The 17,734-nt window shown below is 47.1% G+C and overlaps 1 protein-coding gene across 28 annotated transcripts in view; it reads left to right on the top strand.

The window, feature by feature from the left end:
• The window catches only part of NFIA (nuclear factor I A), a 252,842-nt gene that overhangs the window by 19,499 nt on the left and 215,609 nt on the right, over positions 1–17,734 (top strand). Inside the window, exon 3 of one of the 28 annotated variants that reach the window (XM_075155658.1) lies at positions 2,533–16,188. The exons of 22 other annotated variants lie outside the window; for them this stretch is intronic. In XM_075155658.1, coding sequence (XP_075011759.1) covers positions 2,533–2,633 — 101 coding nt within the window. In that variant the 3' untranslated portion in view covers positions 2,634–16,188. 5 more of the 28 variants (XM_075155656.1, XM_075155661.1, XM_075155654.1 and 2 more) reach the window with 5 other exon arrangements.

Here is a 17,734-nt window from a genome sequence, read left to right as displayed (position 1 = left end):
GAACGACATGTTTCACTGTGCCTTTTTTTGGGCCAAGTAAATTTTCTTTTGCATTTTCTTGAAATGTAGAAAAAAAGAAAGATTTTTAAAAGGTTTAATGTGAAGAAAATGTATGACAACTTGATAGATTGCTTGGGACTTCAATGCAGTAATCGTACAAATTAGGTTGCAATTTTTTTTTTACAGAGGCAATGTATTAAAGAGAACAATAGACAAAGAGACATATAGCACAAGGATGGAGAGACCATCTTGGCCAACCTCTACAAATTTGTTCCAAATTTCAATTATTAAATATCACAAAAACATATTTATTGTAGTAACACTGTACGTTTTCTTGGCTGATCAAATCTTGAGTCGTTTGTGGGTTTTTTGTACACCTTCTCCGTAAATACGCTTCACCTCTTACAAAGACAGCGGTCCGTTTCATTTGCAGGTCACGGTGAAGGGACAATTTACCAATATCAGCGCATGTATGAAATGCCTGGAGTTGAAGATGATTCCTTCTAATAAATGTTTTATTTTTTATTAGTATGAACGTGTGCTCTCCTATAGCTTCCCTAAGTAGACAAGTCCAAGAGGTCTTCTAAGAGCTGCACTGGTGGGTACCCCCGAGGCAGCAGACACGAGCAGTTGTTCGAGATGCTGCTGCGGTACCTCTTGACGATACCAATCCAGCTGCGGTCCTGGCCTTGCAAACGACCGCTGGCAACACAACCTCGTCAGCCGGAGATGCAAACGAGGATGCGTTTCAGAAACACGGAGGTCTCCCTCCTCCTTTTCCGCAGCGCGCAGCGTGCGTTGCACAAGGCATCTGCTTACCAAACCCAGCAAGGGGAAACCAGATTTCTCTGCCAGCTTGCACAAAAGTGGTTTTACCCAGCGTCACTGAGAGCAGAATTAGCCTCCCGAGTTGCTCGGGCCAGTGCGTGGATCTCCTCCAGACCCACATCGGGGTGGCCGGGTGCAGAGTCCACCCCCCATTATTTGGCTGCTATTTCGGTTTCTCCTTCGGGATGTGCTGCCAACCACGAGGGAGGGGGCAGCAACAAAATATGTGGGGTCTCTTGATACTGCCCCGAGCTTTGAAAGAAAAGGTTAATTCTTATTGAAGCAGCGATTTGTGTCTTTGATTAGTTACTAATTTTACACTCACAAAAATAATTCTGTGATGATGGCAGTTGACGGGAGAGCCCGGCCATGTTGTACGGCTCTGATTTACAACTTGTGTTTCCAAATTTTTACTTTTTTTTTTTTTTTGCTGTAGGGGACTCGGTCCTGCCCCGAACAGAGGACCCTCAGCTTCATTTGAGATCGAGTAGTGCCCAGTCCCAGAGCCAGAGCCCCGTCCCTGGCAGGGGCTGGGCAGAGCAGTGCTACTCCCATCAGCAGACTACAGGAAGGCAACTATTAAAAGTAGAAAGCTATTAAGCAGTCAGGTTTTTATTATGCTTTAGTGTTTTGTTTAAGTCTGTTCTTAATTGGTTGATTAATGTAAGCAAAGTCCTTTTCTCCCCCACCATCTCTACAGATGGCAAATGGTAGGTCCCAACTGTCATTGTGCGCAAAAAAGGTTATGGTTCAAAGTCAGAGATACAGAGATACCACGATAATCAATCATAGGAACTTGTCTCGCTGTGCCCGGCCAGGCAAAAGTTAGGCTTGGTAGTAATATTCCCTCCAAACCCATCCGGAGGAATTTCTTTTCACTTTATTTCAGGGGGGGATGAGTTGCTGCAAACTTCTCGCTGCCGGATCTGGGGCGTTTCAATAAATCCAGGCAGAGCCGCAAGCGGCCGCGGCGCCGGTTAGCGTGGCTGGGGCTTTTCTTCTCCTCGGCATCCTTCTCCTTGGCAGGGTCTGTACGAAAGCAGGAGGTGCAGCCTGTGAACCTCGCCGCTAAAAAATGAGCCCAGAAGAAATAGGAGCATCATGTCTGCTTTAGAGAATTGCCTTCAAATACACATCTTTTAAACTTTTTTTTTTTTTTTTTTAATCTAAGAGGATGATTTATTAAGGCTAACTTCCTTCTCAGGATGAAGCGTAGAATTATGTTTCTGGTATTGATCCATAAAGAGGATTTGCATTTTATTCATACTATAAAAGTGCCTTTAATGGAGACATCGCGGTAATTGAATTTATACTGTGTGTAACTATCGAAGTATCTTTTTAATTATTTTATGTTATGTAATACAATAACTAAATCTAAAGCCTGTGAAAGGGGATGGCTGTACTCTGTCCTTAGGACTAACATATATAGCTTTTAATATTCTAACGGTGGAATGCAGTTAAGGACATTCTTTATTTGAGGGGAAAAAAAAGAGGAGAGAGAGAGAGAGGAGAAAGATTTCATTACATTCAGCACAGTATGAGACTAAGTCAAAGTAGTTTTGCTAATTAAATTCAATTGCTATCCATTAGACCAATGGAATGAGATGAATCTACCATATAGCTGACACAGCACAGGTATGCAATTTGGCTAAATGGCCATTTCTGAACTGCAGCACGCCTTTCTCCGCTCGCTCGTTTTTCCAGACTCACAATTTCTGCGCGGAGAGAAGTCGAGCAGCCCCCGACGCCTCTCGGGGAGCACGGACACGTGTTTAGATAGGCAGGCTCACCGGGCTGAACGCTAGCTGCTGATCGATTTAAAATGCACTGGAGTAAGCTCACAAAGTCCGAAGGCGATGGGGAGATGGGTGGAGGATATTTTCTGGGTTCATTCATGGATATTTTCCTTTCTCTGCCCGTGAGCCTGCCTGCGACGGGCTCCCCGTGTTGCATATAGCCACCCAGCAGTTGCTGTGAGAGCAAGTCTCAGTTACCAAAACGCCTTGCAATACAGCGAGCAGGCTACGTTTGCCGGCGTTTTGGCATAACGTACTACTTGGGGAGATTTTGTGTGTCAGACGGAGAAGTCTCCTACCCCAGCGAAATGACAGGAATACCTCTCAAGCATTGGCGGAGGCAAAATGTTGACAGCCAGCAAGCCTGCAATGCTGCTGAGCGCACAGATTTACACTTCCTGCCAAGATTAAAACGGGCTAAACCCAAAAAGGGTATCGGGGATTGTCACTTTAGGAAGAAATAACGCGTCAGTGTAACGCGGGGAGGCAAGGGCTGCGATCGGCCTTCCGATGCTTTTATTTCCTGGGATCTCGCAAGCTCACGCGTAACGGTCGGTGTCGTCGGGTCGGGACCGGCAGGACAGGAAAATAAAAAATAAACTTATAAGGCAATCGGGATGAAAAATTTTGCACCTCCCCTGCTTTGATGCTGGAGCTCAAGTTCCAGTTTTGCCTCTCGTTGGAGCAAAGCTCGGCAAAGTCTGGGGAGTTTGGTGTGAAGGAAGCCCCTGAACTTCACTTTCTGCTTCTGATTAACCGCTGCGGCGTGTTTTGCTTCAAGCTGTATTTAGTGAAAGGAAAAAAATCACCGAGTTGGGCTGAAAAAAGGCCCGGCAGAAAACTGGTCATTTAAGCCTCTCTTCGCTATATGGTATCCTTAAATTTCCTTCCGGGCGGAACCGGCGATGCTTTTTATGATCAATCTTTCAGGTCGGGGTATTTGCTCAATAGAATCCAGACAAATAAATGTGAAGAAAAGCATCCTGCTTTAAAAGAAGGAAACAATTAAACCTCCTACTTTGTTATTTACAGTAACTACCTTTTTTTAACAATTGTAGAAGTTCGAATGAAAGTAGCAGTGTGAAGAGGGAAATGTGGGAACTTTCATTTGTCGAGACTTTGCATTTCTTCTGCTTTATAGCCATCAGAAAAGAGATTGTTGTGCATTCTATTAAATACTGCCAGTATGATTAATTTAAAGGGTTACATTTTATTGAACCCTGGTGTAGATGTTCTTTGTCAACTCACATTCACTGCTAGTTAGAGTGTGTGTCGCATTTATCAAAACTTTCTGGAGCCCCTCTCACCTCATTAGCATGTGAATCTCTATTGAGCAGTTAATGTCCGTTACAGCGAGAGTGCTCAATTCTTGTTTTCAATAAGCCAGTTGTAAAATGTCAGACTGTCACTTACAATATAAAAAAGCAAAAATGATGGTATTTGTAAAAATGTTATCACCTCATAAAAACAAATTGTAAAGACATGAAAGTGATCTTGGTATGCTTTGCTTTCAGAAGTGAGTTAGTACAGCTGCTTTAAATACCAGTTGTCTGGATTCCCACACTTTCCTACCAATGGAGAGGTTTACACAAGCATAATTTAAGTTACAATTACCCTAATTAACATCTCATTTGCATAAATTGTTGAAGTCAAAACAACAAAGAATTGCTTAAGAAGCTTAACCCTATTTGTCCAAAATAAAGAGATGAGTTTTCACTTTGCAATCAAAATTGGCAGGTTCATTATGTCGGAGCTAGAATACAAACTGAAGTTATACTATTAATTAATACTTTACATTTTTATGATCAGGCTGTACTTCTCCTATTTACAAGGTGCAGGATTTCAAAACATCCCGCTGTTGCTGTCAGAGGTACGGAGGTGTCAGGTGGGGAATCCATGGAGTATTTCTGGAATTAGTAAAACCCAGCTCTGTGTCCCTCATCCCTCTCCTTTGCACACACAGGCAAACCCCGGCTTAGTCTGCACCGGCTGGGACGGGAATGGGGAGGAGATCACATCCTACACGGGCTGAAAGCTCTCGTCCTGGGAAGGAGGGCTTGTAAAATGGTGTGAAGAGGCCAAATGACAGCGGTGACAATAGCAAGGACGGGCACAGAGACCCTCTGTCCTCCCGTGGCAGAGCTGGCCGGTCCACCTGGCTTCTCCAAGTGTTTTCAAACTTTCCAAGGCCACTGCAAATTTTAGCCCTTATCTCAGAATACAGAAATGCAGACAAAAAGAACTGCAAAATAAAGTTTCGATACTATTTTATTAGTAAAAACGCAATTAATCTTCCAGTTACGGTTCTGGGGTGTTGGTTTAGAGGAGCTTCCAGTGCTGGTCGGTAAGTCCTGCTCCTGCGCTGGGATCTGTCTCCTTTGAGCATCCGACTCCTGGTCACTGCCTGCTGCCGGCAAAGAGGATTGGCGGGGCTTAGGCCAAAGCTGCTGAAGACAAGGGGAGTTTTTCCCTCGGACATTTACCACCCTCGGTAGATTAAAACTGTTCCACCTGCAAGTCCTGCTACTTTTCTATACCTATTAACTGTTTCCTGGAAAAAAATACCATTTATGTGCCTTTGCCACTGTGTGTACGCAAGGCAATACTCGAGTCATTGATACGGGCGGTAGATGTAGCGATGCTCGGGGTTTTTAGCAGGGACGGGACGTGGGGGTACGCTCGTTAGCCCGCGAGGACGGAGGGTGATGGGCTTTTTTTGATCGGCTGTCAGCTGCCCGTGTGCCGGGGCTAATGAAAACGTTCCCAGTCGCCAGGGCCATATTTTCCTTTCCTGTATTATCTCGTTGCAGCTTCATTAGCTAAGTCAGAGTAAATGTGTATTAGCGCAATAAAACTCTTCCTGCATCCCTGTGATTTAGCATCCCCTCCCATCAGTGCCCTCTGGATGGAGATTATTAGCCGGCGTCTGCAAGGGGGTGCTGATCGGTTGAACCGCGCCGGAGTGAATCGCGTCGCGCGTTGAGCTCGGTTTTAACTTGAGGTTGAGCCTGTACTGAAAAGCTCTGCAAAGCAAAGATCGCTGTGAACTTATAATCGTAAACCAGCTGAACCAAAGATGAATCTTGCCTACCGGTTTTGCATATTCTTTTTTAAAGATCGCATTATAATTGAGCGGTTGACTTTCGCGCTGCGCTCTTTTTTATGAGCCGGTGATTACACAGTATTCGGCGCTGACGCTCTGAACATGAATGAATCTGCCAGTTCTACTACAGTACTCTTTATAAAATAACAAGGCTTACCAGGTGGCAAGAATTGCATAATTGAATTGGACTGAATCCTGGTTTTCCCAACCCAGAGCGGTTACACTTAGAAGTAAATTACAATTAAAAGAGACAGAATGTTTCCATTGTATTAAGAATCCTTAATAGCAAACTTTTCATCCATAAGGCTCTGTTCTCCTCCTGAAGCGTGAGAGAAATTGCTGTATGTGTCTAACTACCATTAACGCTAATGGGAGCAACGTACATAAATCCCCGCACGGCGATGGCAGAACAGACCCCAGATGCCTTTAAAGAGGAAAGTGCTTGTAGGGGATGAATAGAGGCGCACGAGTCTGTTGGTCCCTGTAACATCTGCTCTGGAAATGTGTGAGGGCTTAGTTTGAGGTGCGGGTTTTCGGAGAGTTGTCTTGAGTTTCATCCAGAGCTGCGTTGTGAGACCAGCCCTCTGCTCCTTCGGCTGGGCTCTTCCTCCAGGGCACTGGGAGGAAGCAGATCCCTAAAGCAGATAGGAAGATGCCATGGACAGATTCGAATGCCGCTAAAACCACTATTCATTTTAGTCCTTCAGAAAGTTAAAAAAAAAACAACCGGTGCCGTTTGCCAAGAGTACCCGAGCTCCTCCAGTTGTGCTCACCACTTCCTACCCTTCAGAGCCGGGGATATTGAGAACATCTGTCTCCAAATGCGACGAGAAGAGGATTGTCCGCTTTCCTCCCTCCCTCCAGAGGACCTTCGGGTTTCCCTGCTTCTTCGTTTCTTATTCCCCTTCTCCCTGGGATGCCTGTCAACAGCAATCCTCATCCAGCTGTGCAGGTCAGGCAGCACAGAGAGCAATTCCTTCAGCCATCCCGAACGCCAGGGACCAGCCCTCCCGTCCCAGCCCTGCCCCGGCCGTTTGGGCATGGGGGTCCTTCATGCCATACACAGTTCGCTCGAGGAAGAGAAGATGCAGATACAAACCTCATTTTTATTCAAAACCCGGTTCTTCATGAACTTTCCGATCTGCTCTTCTTGATGGCGATGCGATGCACTGTCACCTTGCCATTAGGGCTAGGTAATTAATAGCTGCCTAATAGAAGTGAATGTAGTTGCTCGGCGAAATGAATGATGTGCGCTACAAGGGAAAGCACTAGAAAGTAAAGCAGAGCTGGAAAGTGTTTAGCAGGGGGAAATTTCTGCTTGCCCTTCATTAGGAGAAGCTCCAAAGAAATGTAAAGCGTGATCACATTAATCAGAAGAACTGGCATCACGCGATATTCTTCTTTGTTATTTGGCATAAATTGCATGGCATAAAATGATTTAAATTATGCGTATACCTGCCATAATTTTTTTGCTGATATTTAATGAATACTGTGGGTTGTCTTTGAGCATTGGTCTTTAAGCATTTGAACATACGAGCCGGTGAGGGCTGAATGCCACCCCTTTTTTCTGGCTGATGAAATCTGTTCTCATGCGGGTTCCCAGCACGATGGGGAGGAGGGAGCAAGTTTTGAGTGAGTTTGTTACAATCAAGGCTCTGCAAAATAAAAATGCATGATGGGTCTTTTTTTCTTTCTTTCTTTTCTTTTTTTATTTTGTTTTGTTTTGCATGTAGCCTTTCATAGGACGTGCATTTGTTTAATCCGTCACTGATCGTCGACGGTGTGATCACTAAGAAGCCGTTGCAGATACCTGGCTCTCACGCCCTTCCCTTCCTCATGCTTTTCTTTGCTGAAGATGAGCCCAATCCCGTGAAGAGCAAGACAGCTCTTATTGCACCTCCACTGTGACAGATTTTAACCACTATTGTAGTCGTGAAATGGCCACAAAATACCTATGACTGGTCAAAGACCAGCTGTGTTTTTGTAAGGTCTACTTTGAACAAGTTGCAGTCATTTTTTTCCGGCTCTTTAGAAGCCCTGACTGACATGAGCATATATAACATCAGGAATACCTTCATATGATTTTTTCCGTCCTGGTACTGTAGTGTAATTAGCAGGTTCAGACTTGCTCGTGCTCTTTTCAAATGCAATTCTTCTTGGGGAAAGAAATTAAACCAAGGGATGATGTAGCTTTTCACAGCCACTCAGATGAAAGTAAGTGGTGGTTACAATTATTCAAAAGTACTTAGAAAAGTATTGAGTATGGTAATCTTTGCTAGGAGAAAGGACTGGACTGGTTAAAGCACGTGGCTGGAAATGTGCAGAGGTTGGGTCCCTTTCCAGCTCCGCCACAGCCTTTCTTTGTGGCCTTGGGCAAACTATTTAACTGGTTCTGTAATAGTACGGTTCGTCAGGAATAAAAGTGGGAGCGCCGCTGTTTCTTTTCTTCCTTCTATTTGTCTGCTAAGATTTTAACGTTTCCAGAGCATAGACACCGTGTATTTGTGCAGTGCCCAGTCCAGCCACAGCAGAGATATTGATGTTATCACCATTACCGTCGTTCCTGGCTTGCAGAAGACATTTACCAGTCTAGGTCAGACCACGTAACAGTGATGTAGGAACTTATTTAAATGTAGCAAACTATAAAACTGACTGGTATATTCAAAAATGAAAGTAGATGACACCCACTCCCCCGCTGCTCATCTGCTCAGACGGACGTTGTGCCCGGGATAATGCTGTCCTTGTTCTCACGAACACGGCAGTGCTTTCTCTGATGGACGGGGCTGGGGCCATTCCTGCCCACACGTCCCTATGCACCTGCAAAAAACCCAGAGAATTCCAATGCCTTTTGCGACCGAGGCTTCCCTTTAGAAAGGAAGTCTATTAAAAGTCGTGGAGGAAGGATGATTTTTGAGGAGTGAGTGGTAGGACCCAACCCGGTTGTGTTTCAGAAGCACTCAGATTTGCTGTCCCCTGGCACACGCATAGAAAGTCACCACATGACTTTTTATGAGAGAAGTTGGCTTTAGACAACCCAGAGCTCTTCTTGAGCTTTGAAAAGTTAAAAAAAATCAACGATAAAGGCCAGTATCTTTGGCTTCAGCACATGTACTTGCAGTCTCTTTGTTCAAAATCACATGCAGCACGCAACCGGGGGGTTGCTCCTGGGACCATACCGCATGGCTGCTTGAGTGTCTTCTGTAAAATCTGAATGGCAAATATGAAGGAGGCAAATAAAAACCATGAATGGTTTGTCATGCGGACTAGGACGAGGGGGCTCGTACGCAGCATCGGGCATCATCAGGGTAACAGTGCTCAGGGTTTGTTCTCCCCAAAACAGGGGCGTGAGCTAGTTGTGGGCGTGAAACTCAACAAGGAGGGGTCCCTGGTGGGACACTCCTGGGGACCTCAGTGGGGTGGGACCGGCTGCTTTTTCTTGACTGCAAAATTTCTCACCCATCCCTAGAGCCCTTGGCCGTGCCGTTTTCTGTGTTTCAGTAGGGCTGCTGACACCCTCATTTTGCTGTGGGTACCATCCCCACAGCATCACCGAAGAGGTTATAGCTTTAACAGAGAAGAAAAGCAAATTGCTATAGGACGTCCAAGGAGAACAGCCTGTTAGGAACAGTTAGACTTGAAAAAAAGGCGAGGGGAGCAAGTGGATCTCCTGGGAAATAGCCATCAAAGAAATACCTAGCTTGAGATTGTGTTGAGTTTATTTAAAGTGAAATTAAGAGAGGTCTTCTCCTCTTCTGGAACCATATTCACTTCATTATTAACACTTACCAACGGCCAGCACCACTTGGTAGGAGGAACGTACCCATAACCAAAATGCTGTTCTCACAAGCCAAAGAATTTGCCTGTCCAAAAGGGATGTGTATCGTAAATAGACTGTTTACAGTAGACTTAAATTATATGATGAGCCATATAACAGCAGTGAATATATCATATCGCAAGCCCCTGCCAACCATGCATGACTACTATTTGCTTCTCCTCAGGCGGTAAACAAAGTTTTCAGCTGACCTACTGTTTAGTAGAAGTGCACTGAAACAGAGATAAGCAGTGCCGCTCGTAATGCTGTAGTGGAATAAAATCTGGCATAAATTTGCCTAGAAAGTAGAAGGAATGCATGAAATATTATTTCTTAGTTCGCATACAACTTTTCTGCCAGCACGCCATGTAATATTGCATTGCTAATAAAAGGGGGTTTATTCCTGCTTCTGGAAGGGTTCATATTCCATTCGGGCGGTCAAGGCAACGTATATCATATGAATATCAAATTCTTTAAGATGAAGCATGAATTAAATGTTCTAAATTAATAACCTGAAGGAACAAACAAAGTGCATGAAGTGCCCCGTATCGTATTGAAATGCCTCGAGGTTCCCACTGGATTCAGCAGGACTTGAGCAGCCCTTCCGACCGCATTCAGGTCGAATGCTTTAGCATAACGCCAGGAAGGCACAGCTGGGTTCCCAGGACGGACCTAGACTTCACCTACGCTTGAAAACGGGCTGTTTGGGGCTCTGCAGATTTGTATAACACACTTTGGACTAATTTTCCAGCGCCTAATGGGAACGTTGTGCATCGCAGCCGGTTGTTTGTTTGTCTGCCTGCTCCTAGCCTCCCTCTTACCCTATTTATATACGCACACATGCAAAAAATATGAGAGTTAAAGAAAAATGTCAACCATATGTAACATACATGGAGATTAGTGACAGTAACAGTGAATTCATTGTGGTTTTGGCAGTCAGGACACCATCCAGGCCATATTTTAGAGTTTTAGACAAATCCACATGTATTCCAGAGATTGCTGTGGATTTTCAGTATGTGTGGCTCATTAGATACGCAATCTGCCTGCTATTCTCTCCTGTCACACAAAGCTGATGGCAGCAAACTGGCATCTTGGAGATGTTGGTAGCACTACAGATTTTAGCATTAATGCCAGACTTGGGCATCCTGGAGCTCCGTACTCTTCTGCGGCGCGCGCCGGCGATGCGTGCCCGGCGCGAGGGGTGCCGTGCCCGGCGGGCGGCAGGGCTGCCCGTGTCCCACGGTTGGGAGAACATGGACAGGGATACAGGAGAGGGCTGGTGTTGTTCTGGTTGTTATTCTGCTTTCAAGCAAAATACGATGATTGAAATCCGGCTCGCCTCCCGGATCACCGTCCTTAAAGACGGAAACAGTAAAAAACTTGCCAGTCCTAAACTCAGATTTTGCTTTATCCGAGTCGGTCACCGCAGCACACTGACCGAGCTACAGCTTTTGTACGTTGTTTTGCTTTTATCACAGCTTGCGAATACTTTTTGTGGGGGCTGTAATTGAGCATAAATCTCTCCTCAGATTCATAATTTTTTCAGATTCATAAATTCTTCTCTTCTCAGATTCATAATTTTTCCTTTAAATCTTAGCAGCTCCGTATCCCTGTGAATATATCTATATAGAGCTATTGTTGCCAGCAAAATCTAATAATCACGCATGCATGTGCGGCATGCAAAAGTATGGGTTCGATTCATATAAAAGTGCTAAACTCTTGCCCAAACCCCTCTGAGTTCAGGCAAGGCTGCGTTCGATGCGGGGCTGAGTGCTTAAATATAGGTGAAGGCAATTCTGGCCTGCTAATTTCAGCAGAATGTTTCAAACAAAGTGTTACTGTTTAATCTGGGCACATGACGGGTGAATGAATGTTTGAATGAAATGACATAATTGTTGGTTAGCCTGTATAATTTGGAGAGTGTTCGCACAAGTTTAACTCTCTCCGGAGGCAGGGGATCCTCGATGCCGATAGGGAAGCGCCTTCCCTAAAGGCAGAGGATGGCCAGATCCTGTCTCCCCTTGCATGTACCAACCTTTCGAACGATGGGCTGAGACTGGCGTAGCACGGCGTTTCGGTTCGAGAGTATTATCCTTAACCCCTCTCCTCCCGTCGTATATGATATTTAATGCGTCATCTTTGTTTAAAACAAACAATACGCAAGCTGTTGCTGGCAATGGTGGGAAGCTGGTGGTCCATCTGGAAAGCAGGGAGATAGATGAGGGGAAAAAAGAGAATTAAAACTGTTTAGGGGTGTATTTGCATGTGTAAAACGCTGGGATGGGAGCAGGGTATTTAATAGCTTTTTAAAAAGCCGTTTGAAGACAGGGGAGCTTCTTTGTCTGTAAAGGAGTCTATCGATAATGGACATTATTTGTGTAATAAAAACGTGGGGTTTAATCAAAGCAAAGCAAAGCTGTGAGCCCATACCTTTAAAAAAGTTGTTTATTCATTATTTCTGCTGCATCAAATCCATTCACTCTAAAATTAACCATTTTTTCCTTGACAAAAGTTCAGAACGGTAGAAAATTAACCAATAATACAGCTTATTAATTAAACCAGTGGCAAAATGGCTATTTCAGTGTCACGGCCTCTGCAGGACGGTTACAAGTCGGGTTGCTGGCTGATGGCGTCTGTCATTCCCAAAGACAGAGCACCCCACCTCAGCTTACCACTGCCCAGCGTGCATCCAATATGCCATTGAAAACCTTGATTATAACCAGAGAAAAGTTCATTGAAACCAGAATAATTTACAAAATAATTAATCTTCCCTGCCATCTTGGATTCTCTCTCTCTGCAGAATCCAGCCAGATGTTTTGCAGTCGCTGCATGCGCAGGGCGCTGCAATCCAATTTACACAACCCGGGTTTTCCCTCCGTCCTTAGCGCTCTTTGCTCCAAAATTACACATTTTGCCTTTGCTTTGGAGAGTCTCCATCATTGCTCAGGGCTTCCTGGAGAACAGGAGCGACTCTTTTTGGCATAAGCGTATTTGCAAATTAAACTCTTTTATGCGTGCAGCAGTTTTGCTGCCGTCCTTGGGGAGCGGGGCCGAGCGTTTTGGGGAGAAGTTCCCCGCAGGAACGCCGAGCATCACCGCCGTTTCGGTCTTGCCAGGCCTGAGGATGATGTATGGAGCAGGTGTTTGCAATTTAGGGTTCGCTGCTGTTCCTGGGGAAATGGGTGGAAAAAGGAGGGTTGGGAACAGAGTGAAAAGGCAGCAGGAACAAGGCTGGCATTATCCACGCCGCTCCCAGCCCGAGCCTGCGCCCTGCGCGGCTTAGAAAGCTGCATCTTCCACCGTTAAAAAGGACCTCAGTAATTGAACAGGCAAAAGACCTGAGCAAGGAAGCTTTTTGAAAAAAAAAAAAAAGAGAAAAAAACCTAATTGGGGCTCACCGAGAAATCTGACATCGCTGCAAATCCTGCTCAGAAATATATGTGCTCTGCTTTAATGACAGCACATAGAGTACTGCTGAGATAGTGGAAAATTTTACAGGGAGTTTTGCTTAAGGAATGGCTTTAACTCAAGTTACCTGTAGAGTACAGTGTCATATGGAAACACTTAAGGAGCTGTGGAAAACTTTCTGAAATACAGTGGAATTTATCTAGCGAAGCGTTTCACATAGGGAGGAGGAATATGGATTACAATGGAGTCAGGAAAGAGCGGGCTATTGAGCGCTTGGAGACGGCCACTTGCAGCCCTACTACCGCAGATGAAAAGTACATATGTAACCGGGGGGGAGCATTCCTAAACGGCCGCGTCTGGGACACATTTATACTATTTGCCATGCACGTAACCTTGTTATATAAAACAGAGTCCAATAACCTTAAAAAGATGGACGGTAAGAAAAAAAAAGAAAGGTGCAAGGAAGCAGATCTGCTTCCAGATTTGCACGCCCGGGGCCTGCGGCGGGGGTAGGAAGAGCAAAACGCGGAGCCGGGGGGCGAAGGGGGCCCCCGTTGTCGGCAGCCCGTGTTCGCGGTGGGGACGGCTCTGATGGAGCCGGGGCTCCAAGGCGGGAGGACGCGGGACGGCCCCGGATCGCTCCGCGGCCGGTCAGGGCATCGCGCGCCCGGCGGTACGGCACGGCCACACCGCGCCGAGGGGAGCCGGTGTTTTCTGCCGTGGGGTGTCCCGGGAGGCGGGGAGGAGAGGGACGGGGAGGAAGCGGAGATGTTTTCAAGTGCATTTTGTTATATATTTGCTCCCTAAATGCTTATGGCACTGGTCGCCAGAGCATCTGGGCACTTCACAATAATTAAAACTGACAAATCCATAAACAGTAAACAACAGGCTACCCACTCGGGCAGCCAAAAACCCACTACTGCATAAGCTCAATAGCTGCACCCATCTGCCAAATAAAATCCTCTCCGCTGCCTCCTCTTGTCTGCAAAGGCCAGGGCAGAGCCAGCTCCTTCCCCGCCGTCACCCCACGGCCGGCACAGCCCGACCCCCTCGCCCTGCCCCGGGCGTCCCCAGGGCTTCACCCTGGCTTTGGGAGCGGCAAGAGTTTATTTTTAATTTTTTTTTTTAATTTTTTTTTTTTTTCACCACCACAAAGTGGCAACAAGTAATGACACCCTTTTCCTTCTGACTTCTTGGCCCGCTAACCCTTTCGCAACACAATGGGAAGGCAACCGCTCGCACCCAGGGGAGGGGATTTAATGACTAGAAAATAAAGAGAGAGAATTTACTTGGAAAAACTGTGGAATTAAAAGTTCTGGACAAAACACGCATCACTGATGCATAACATTTTTCTTAATTGGGTCTTAACAGGTTTGTGACTCAGGCTGTAATTATTTTAGAAATGGGTCACACTAGGCAGTGCCAGCCGCGCGTCCTGCCGCTGCGGGAACTTTCGCCTAGTTGTAAAACTACATCTAGACGCGCGTTTCCTCCGCTCCGGCAAAGATCCTGGGCTTCGGAGGAGCGACGGCGGCGTGCCGAGCCCACCGGCCTCCGGGCCGGGCGTGGGGTGCCGGGATGCTCCTTGCAGACCCCTCCTGGTGTGGGAGGGCTGGGGCCGCCGCGTCCCGCGCCGTTTGCGATGGAGAGGCGTCTTATCGCGTGCCAAACGCGCTCCCCCTTTCTCTTGCGCTATTGTTTTTACTTCTGATTTTTTCACGTGTTTTCCTGACCTGCCAGAGGCACTAAATCTTCCTAATGCCTCCCTGCCCTCTAATCGCAAAATGGGCCGCGGGAAGTTTTTCTTTTTTTTTTGACTAAAGCGAGATTAATTAAAATATAAAAAATGCACCCAACTGTGGTAAATCATTTCTTCTCTTTGCAAAATGATTGCTCTCTGTGCAATCCACCTCTGCTTTCCACTGCAGAAGTATCTCCACGCAAGCAAAAGTCTTCTAACGCTCGTAAAGCAACCGAGATATTATCTCTCTAATTAGCAGCTGGGAAAAAAAAAAAAATAGAGAGAGATCAATTAATGCTATAATTAAAAACAGTGCCTTTAGATGTGTTGTTTGTGGTGAACGAATGCTTATGCTGGCAGGAGCTGTGCCATGTTTCTCCCCAAAAAAGTTGGAGCAGGACCTGGTGCGGGAGCCCCCTCTCCCGCTGCGGCAGGAGGGACCCCGAGATGTTCGTGGCAGCGCGGCCCACCCCAGGGTGCTGGGGGGCTTGGGGGCTCCCACGGCCGACCTGCCCACCTCCCTGCATCAGGGGATGGCGTTTGCCGTGGTCCCCGGCCGGCTCTGGGGAGGTGACGGGGTCTCACGGCGGGGCCGGGGGGGTTTTTTTGCAGCTCTCGCTTGGCCCTTCCCTGCTTGGGGGTAAGCTGTTTTTCATATATTGTAGCCTGGGAAAGCTGTGTTACTGTTAAAAGAGTAACCATATCCCTTTCTGAGCTGTTGCCAAGCAGATGTAGGGTTTTGGAAAGTTCCCAACAAACTTCCACAGCTGATACTTTACCGACTTGTTCCTTCTCCCATCCCTCTACTTGCACCTATTTAAATAACCAAAGGACATAATTTGGGGGAGGGAGCGTTGCTCTGCATCTTCTACTTGTTAGATATAATTAATTGAGAGTGACCCGTTAGTCAATTACAGCGTACGGCTTCGAAAAGAAACACAGAAATATCAAATATTACTGTTTTACCCAAAAAGCCCCCTGTTTTGCCCTGAAGGCGAACCAACCGAGTAATGAAGAAAATCGAGCCCCTTCAGCCCTTTGTGCAATACGGGGCTGCTGCCGCCTCTCGCGAGGGCAAATCTCTCATTTACTTTTTTAATGGCAATTTGCGGGGTGGCTGCTGGAGGAGGAAGAAGGAGAATTAAGGGCTTTTGAAGGCTGGCGTCGGTGCGAAACTCGGTGTAGATGCAGATCCCGCTTGCGTGTGCCGGGGCGGGGGGAACGCAGGGCACTGGAAATGTGGAAAGCTCTCACAAATCATATCTCACAGGAAAGGTTTACGGGAGTTCAGAGTATAGCGGAGGGGATGGATGTCAGGTTTTCTTACACAATAGAGGGTCTTTTGTTTCCGCGCTCCCTCTTGGCAGCAGCCCCCATGCCACTGCTGGTAATTTCCTGTCCATCCTTCGCCGAGCGGCGGAGCTGGAGCAGGGGAGTCGTCCCACGTTTTTGTTTAGACTGTGTTTTTTTAATGCTGAGCCTTGTCCTAAGCAGGATATCCCTGTGTATGTTTGGAGTTCCTGAACTTCTCTGGAGAAAATTATCCTTAAAAAGCCCCTTCCATAGCGCCGAGTTTCTAACTTCTCCCTTTAAAAAAAAAAAAAAAAGAAACACAACAAAAAGCCCTCGTTTAATTGCTTTTGCTTGTGAGAGCTTGTACCTTGCGGCTTAATCCGCCCGCGTCTCAAACATCCGTCGGCGTTTTCCTTCCAGCCAGGGGCTGAGGAGCAAAACCAAAAAGCGGAGGCGATTCGGTTGGCAGTTTTACTTTTGGCAGCTGGGGGACGGTTCGGCAGGATCCGGACCCCACGAGGCGGGACGACGTCCCCCGGGCTCCGCGTGTGCCGAGGGCTTGAGTTCATCCGTGTTTTCCAAAGCACTTTGCACGGGTGTTTTGCAGTCGATGGAGCTCAAGGGCCCGGCCGATGGTGTTTGGCTGCTGACCGGGGCTGTAGGTTTCGCAGAAACTCTACAAACTTATGGACCAGCACCTACTTTTTATAATTTTTTTTTTTCCCCCCGGCTCTCCCAAACGATCTCCTCAGATGGCCCCGTCTGCATTTGTTGACATCGCATAGTAAAAACAAAGTAAAACTAAAAGCAAGGAGCACGGTGGTTAGCTTGCACGGAGGAAGCAGGGCGAGCTCCCAGCTGCAGACTCTTTAGAGTAAAATATAGAAAAATATATCCGGTAAAATCCAAAAAATGAGGCACTGCCGTAACGAGCCTCAGTGTCGGGACAGCTCTTTGGATTTGAAAAATGCCGCTGCATTTTCTGTAAAACTCCCATCACCTTGATAAAACAGCCCAGAGGAAAGCGGGACGGGGTCTCCGACCCGGCGTGGCACCCGCTCCGTCGGGAACGTGGCACTCGCAGCCATCCGCTGTTATTTAGGTTTAGAAACCCCTCCAGATTAGCACGCCGGCGCGGTGTGGATTCCAGGGCCGCCTCCGCACCGCCGGCCAGGCTGCTACGCCGGGTGGCAATTAGCCTGCACCGAGCGTGCGCCGGGAAGCCCGGCTCCCGAGGATTAAAAGCAGAGCAGCGGTGCTGGAGTTTGCCGGCTCGCTCCCAGGAAGCTCCTCACGGGTTAAGCTGCAGCGTGCACGGTGCTGTATGGTGCTGTGCGGTGCTGTGCGGTGCTGTATAGTGCTGCACGGTGCTACATGGTGCTGTATGGTGCTGTATGATGCTGCGCGGTGCTGTATGATGCTGCGCGGTGCTGTGCAGTGCTGTGCGGTGCTGTATGGTGCTGTATGATGGTGCATGGTGCTATGCGGTGCTATGCGGTGCTGTATGGTGCTGTGTGGTGCTGTGCGGTGCTGTATGGTGCTGTATGATGGTGCATGGTGCTATGCGGTGCTATGCGGTGCTGTATGGTGCTGTGTGGTGCTGTGCGGTACTATGCGGCGCTGTACGGTGCTGTGTGGTGCTGTGCGGTGCTGTGCAATGCTGTATGATGCTGCATGGTGCTGTGCAGTGCTGTGCTGCGGTGCTGTACGGTGCTGTGCAGTGCTGTGCAGTGCTGTGCGATGCTATACAGTGC

Source organism: Calonectris borealis, chromosome 8 (genome assembly GCF_964195595.1).
Source record: "Calonectris borealis chromosome 8, bCalBor7.hap1.2, whole genome shotgun sequence".
Classification (NCBI taxonomy): Eukaryota; Metazoa; Chordata; class Aves; order Procellariiformes; family Procellariidae; genus Calonectris; species Calonectris borealis.
The sequence above is the reverse complement of the archived record's forward strand: the minus strand, read 5'-3'. Positions and strand labels throughout refer to the sequence as shown.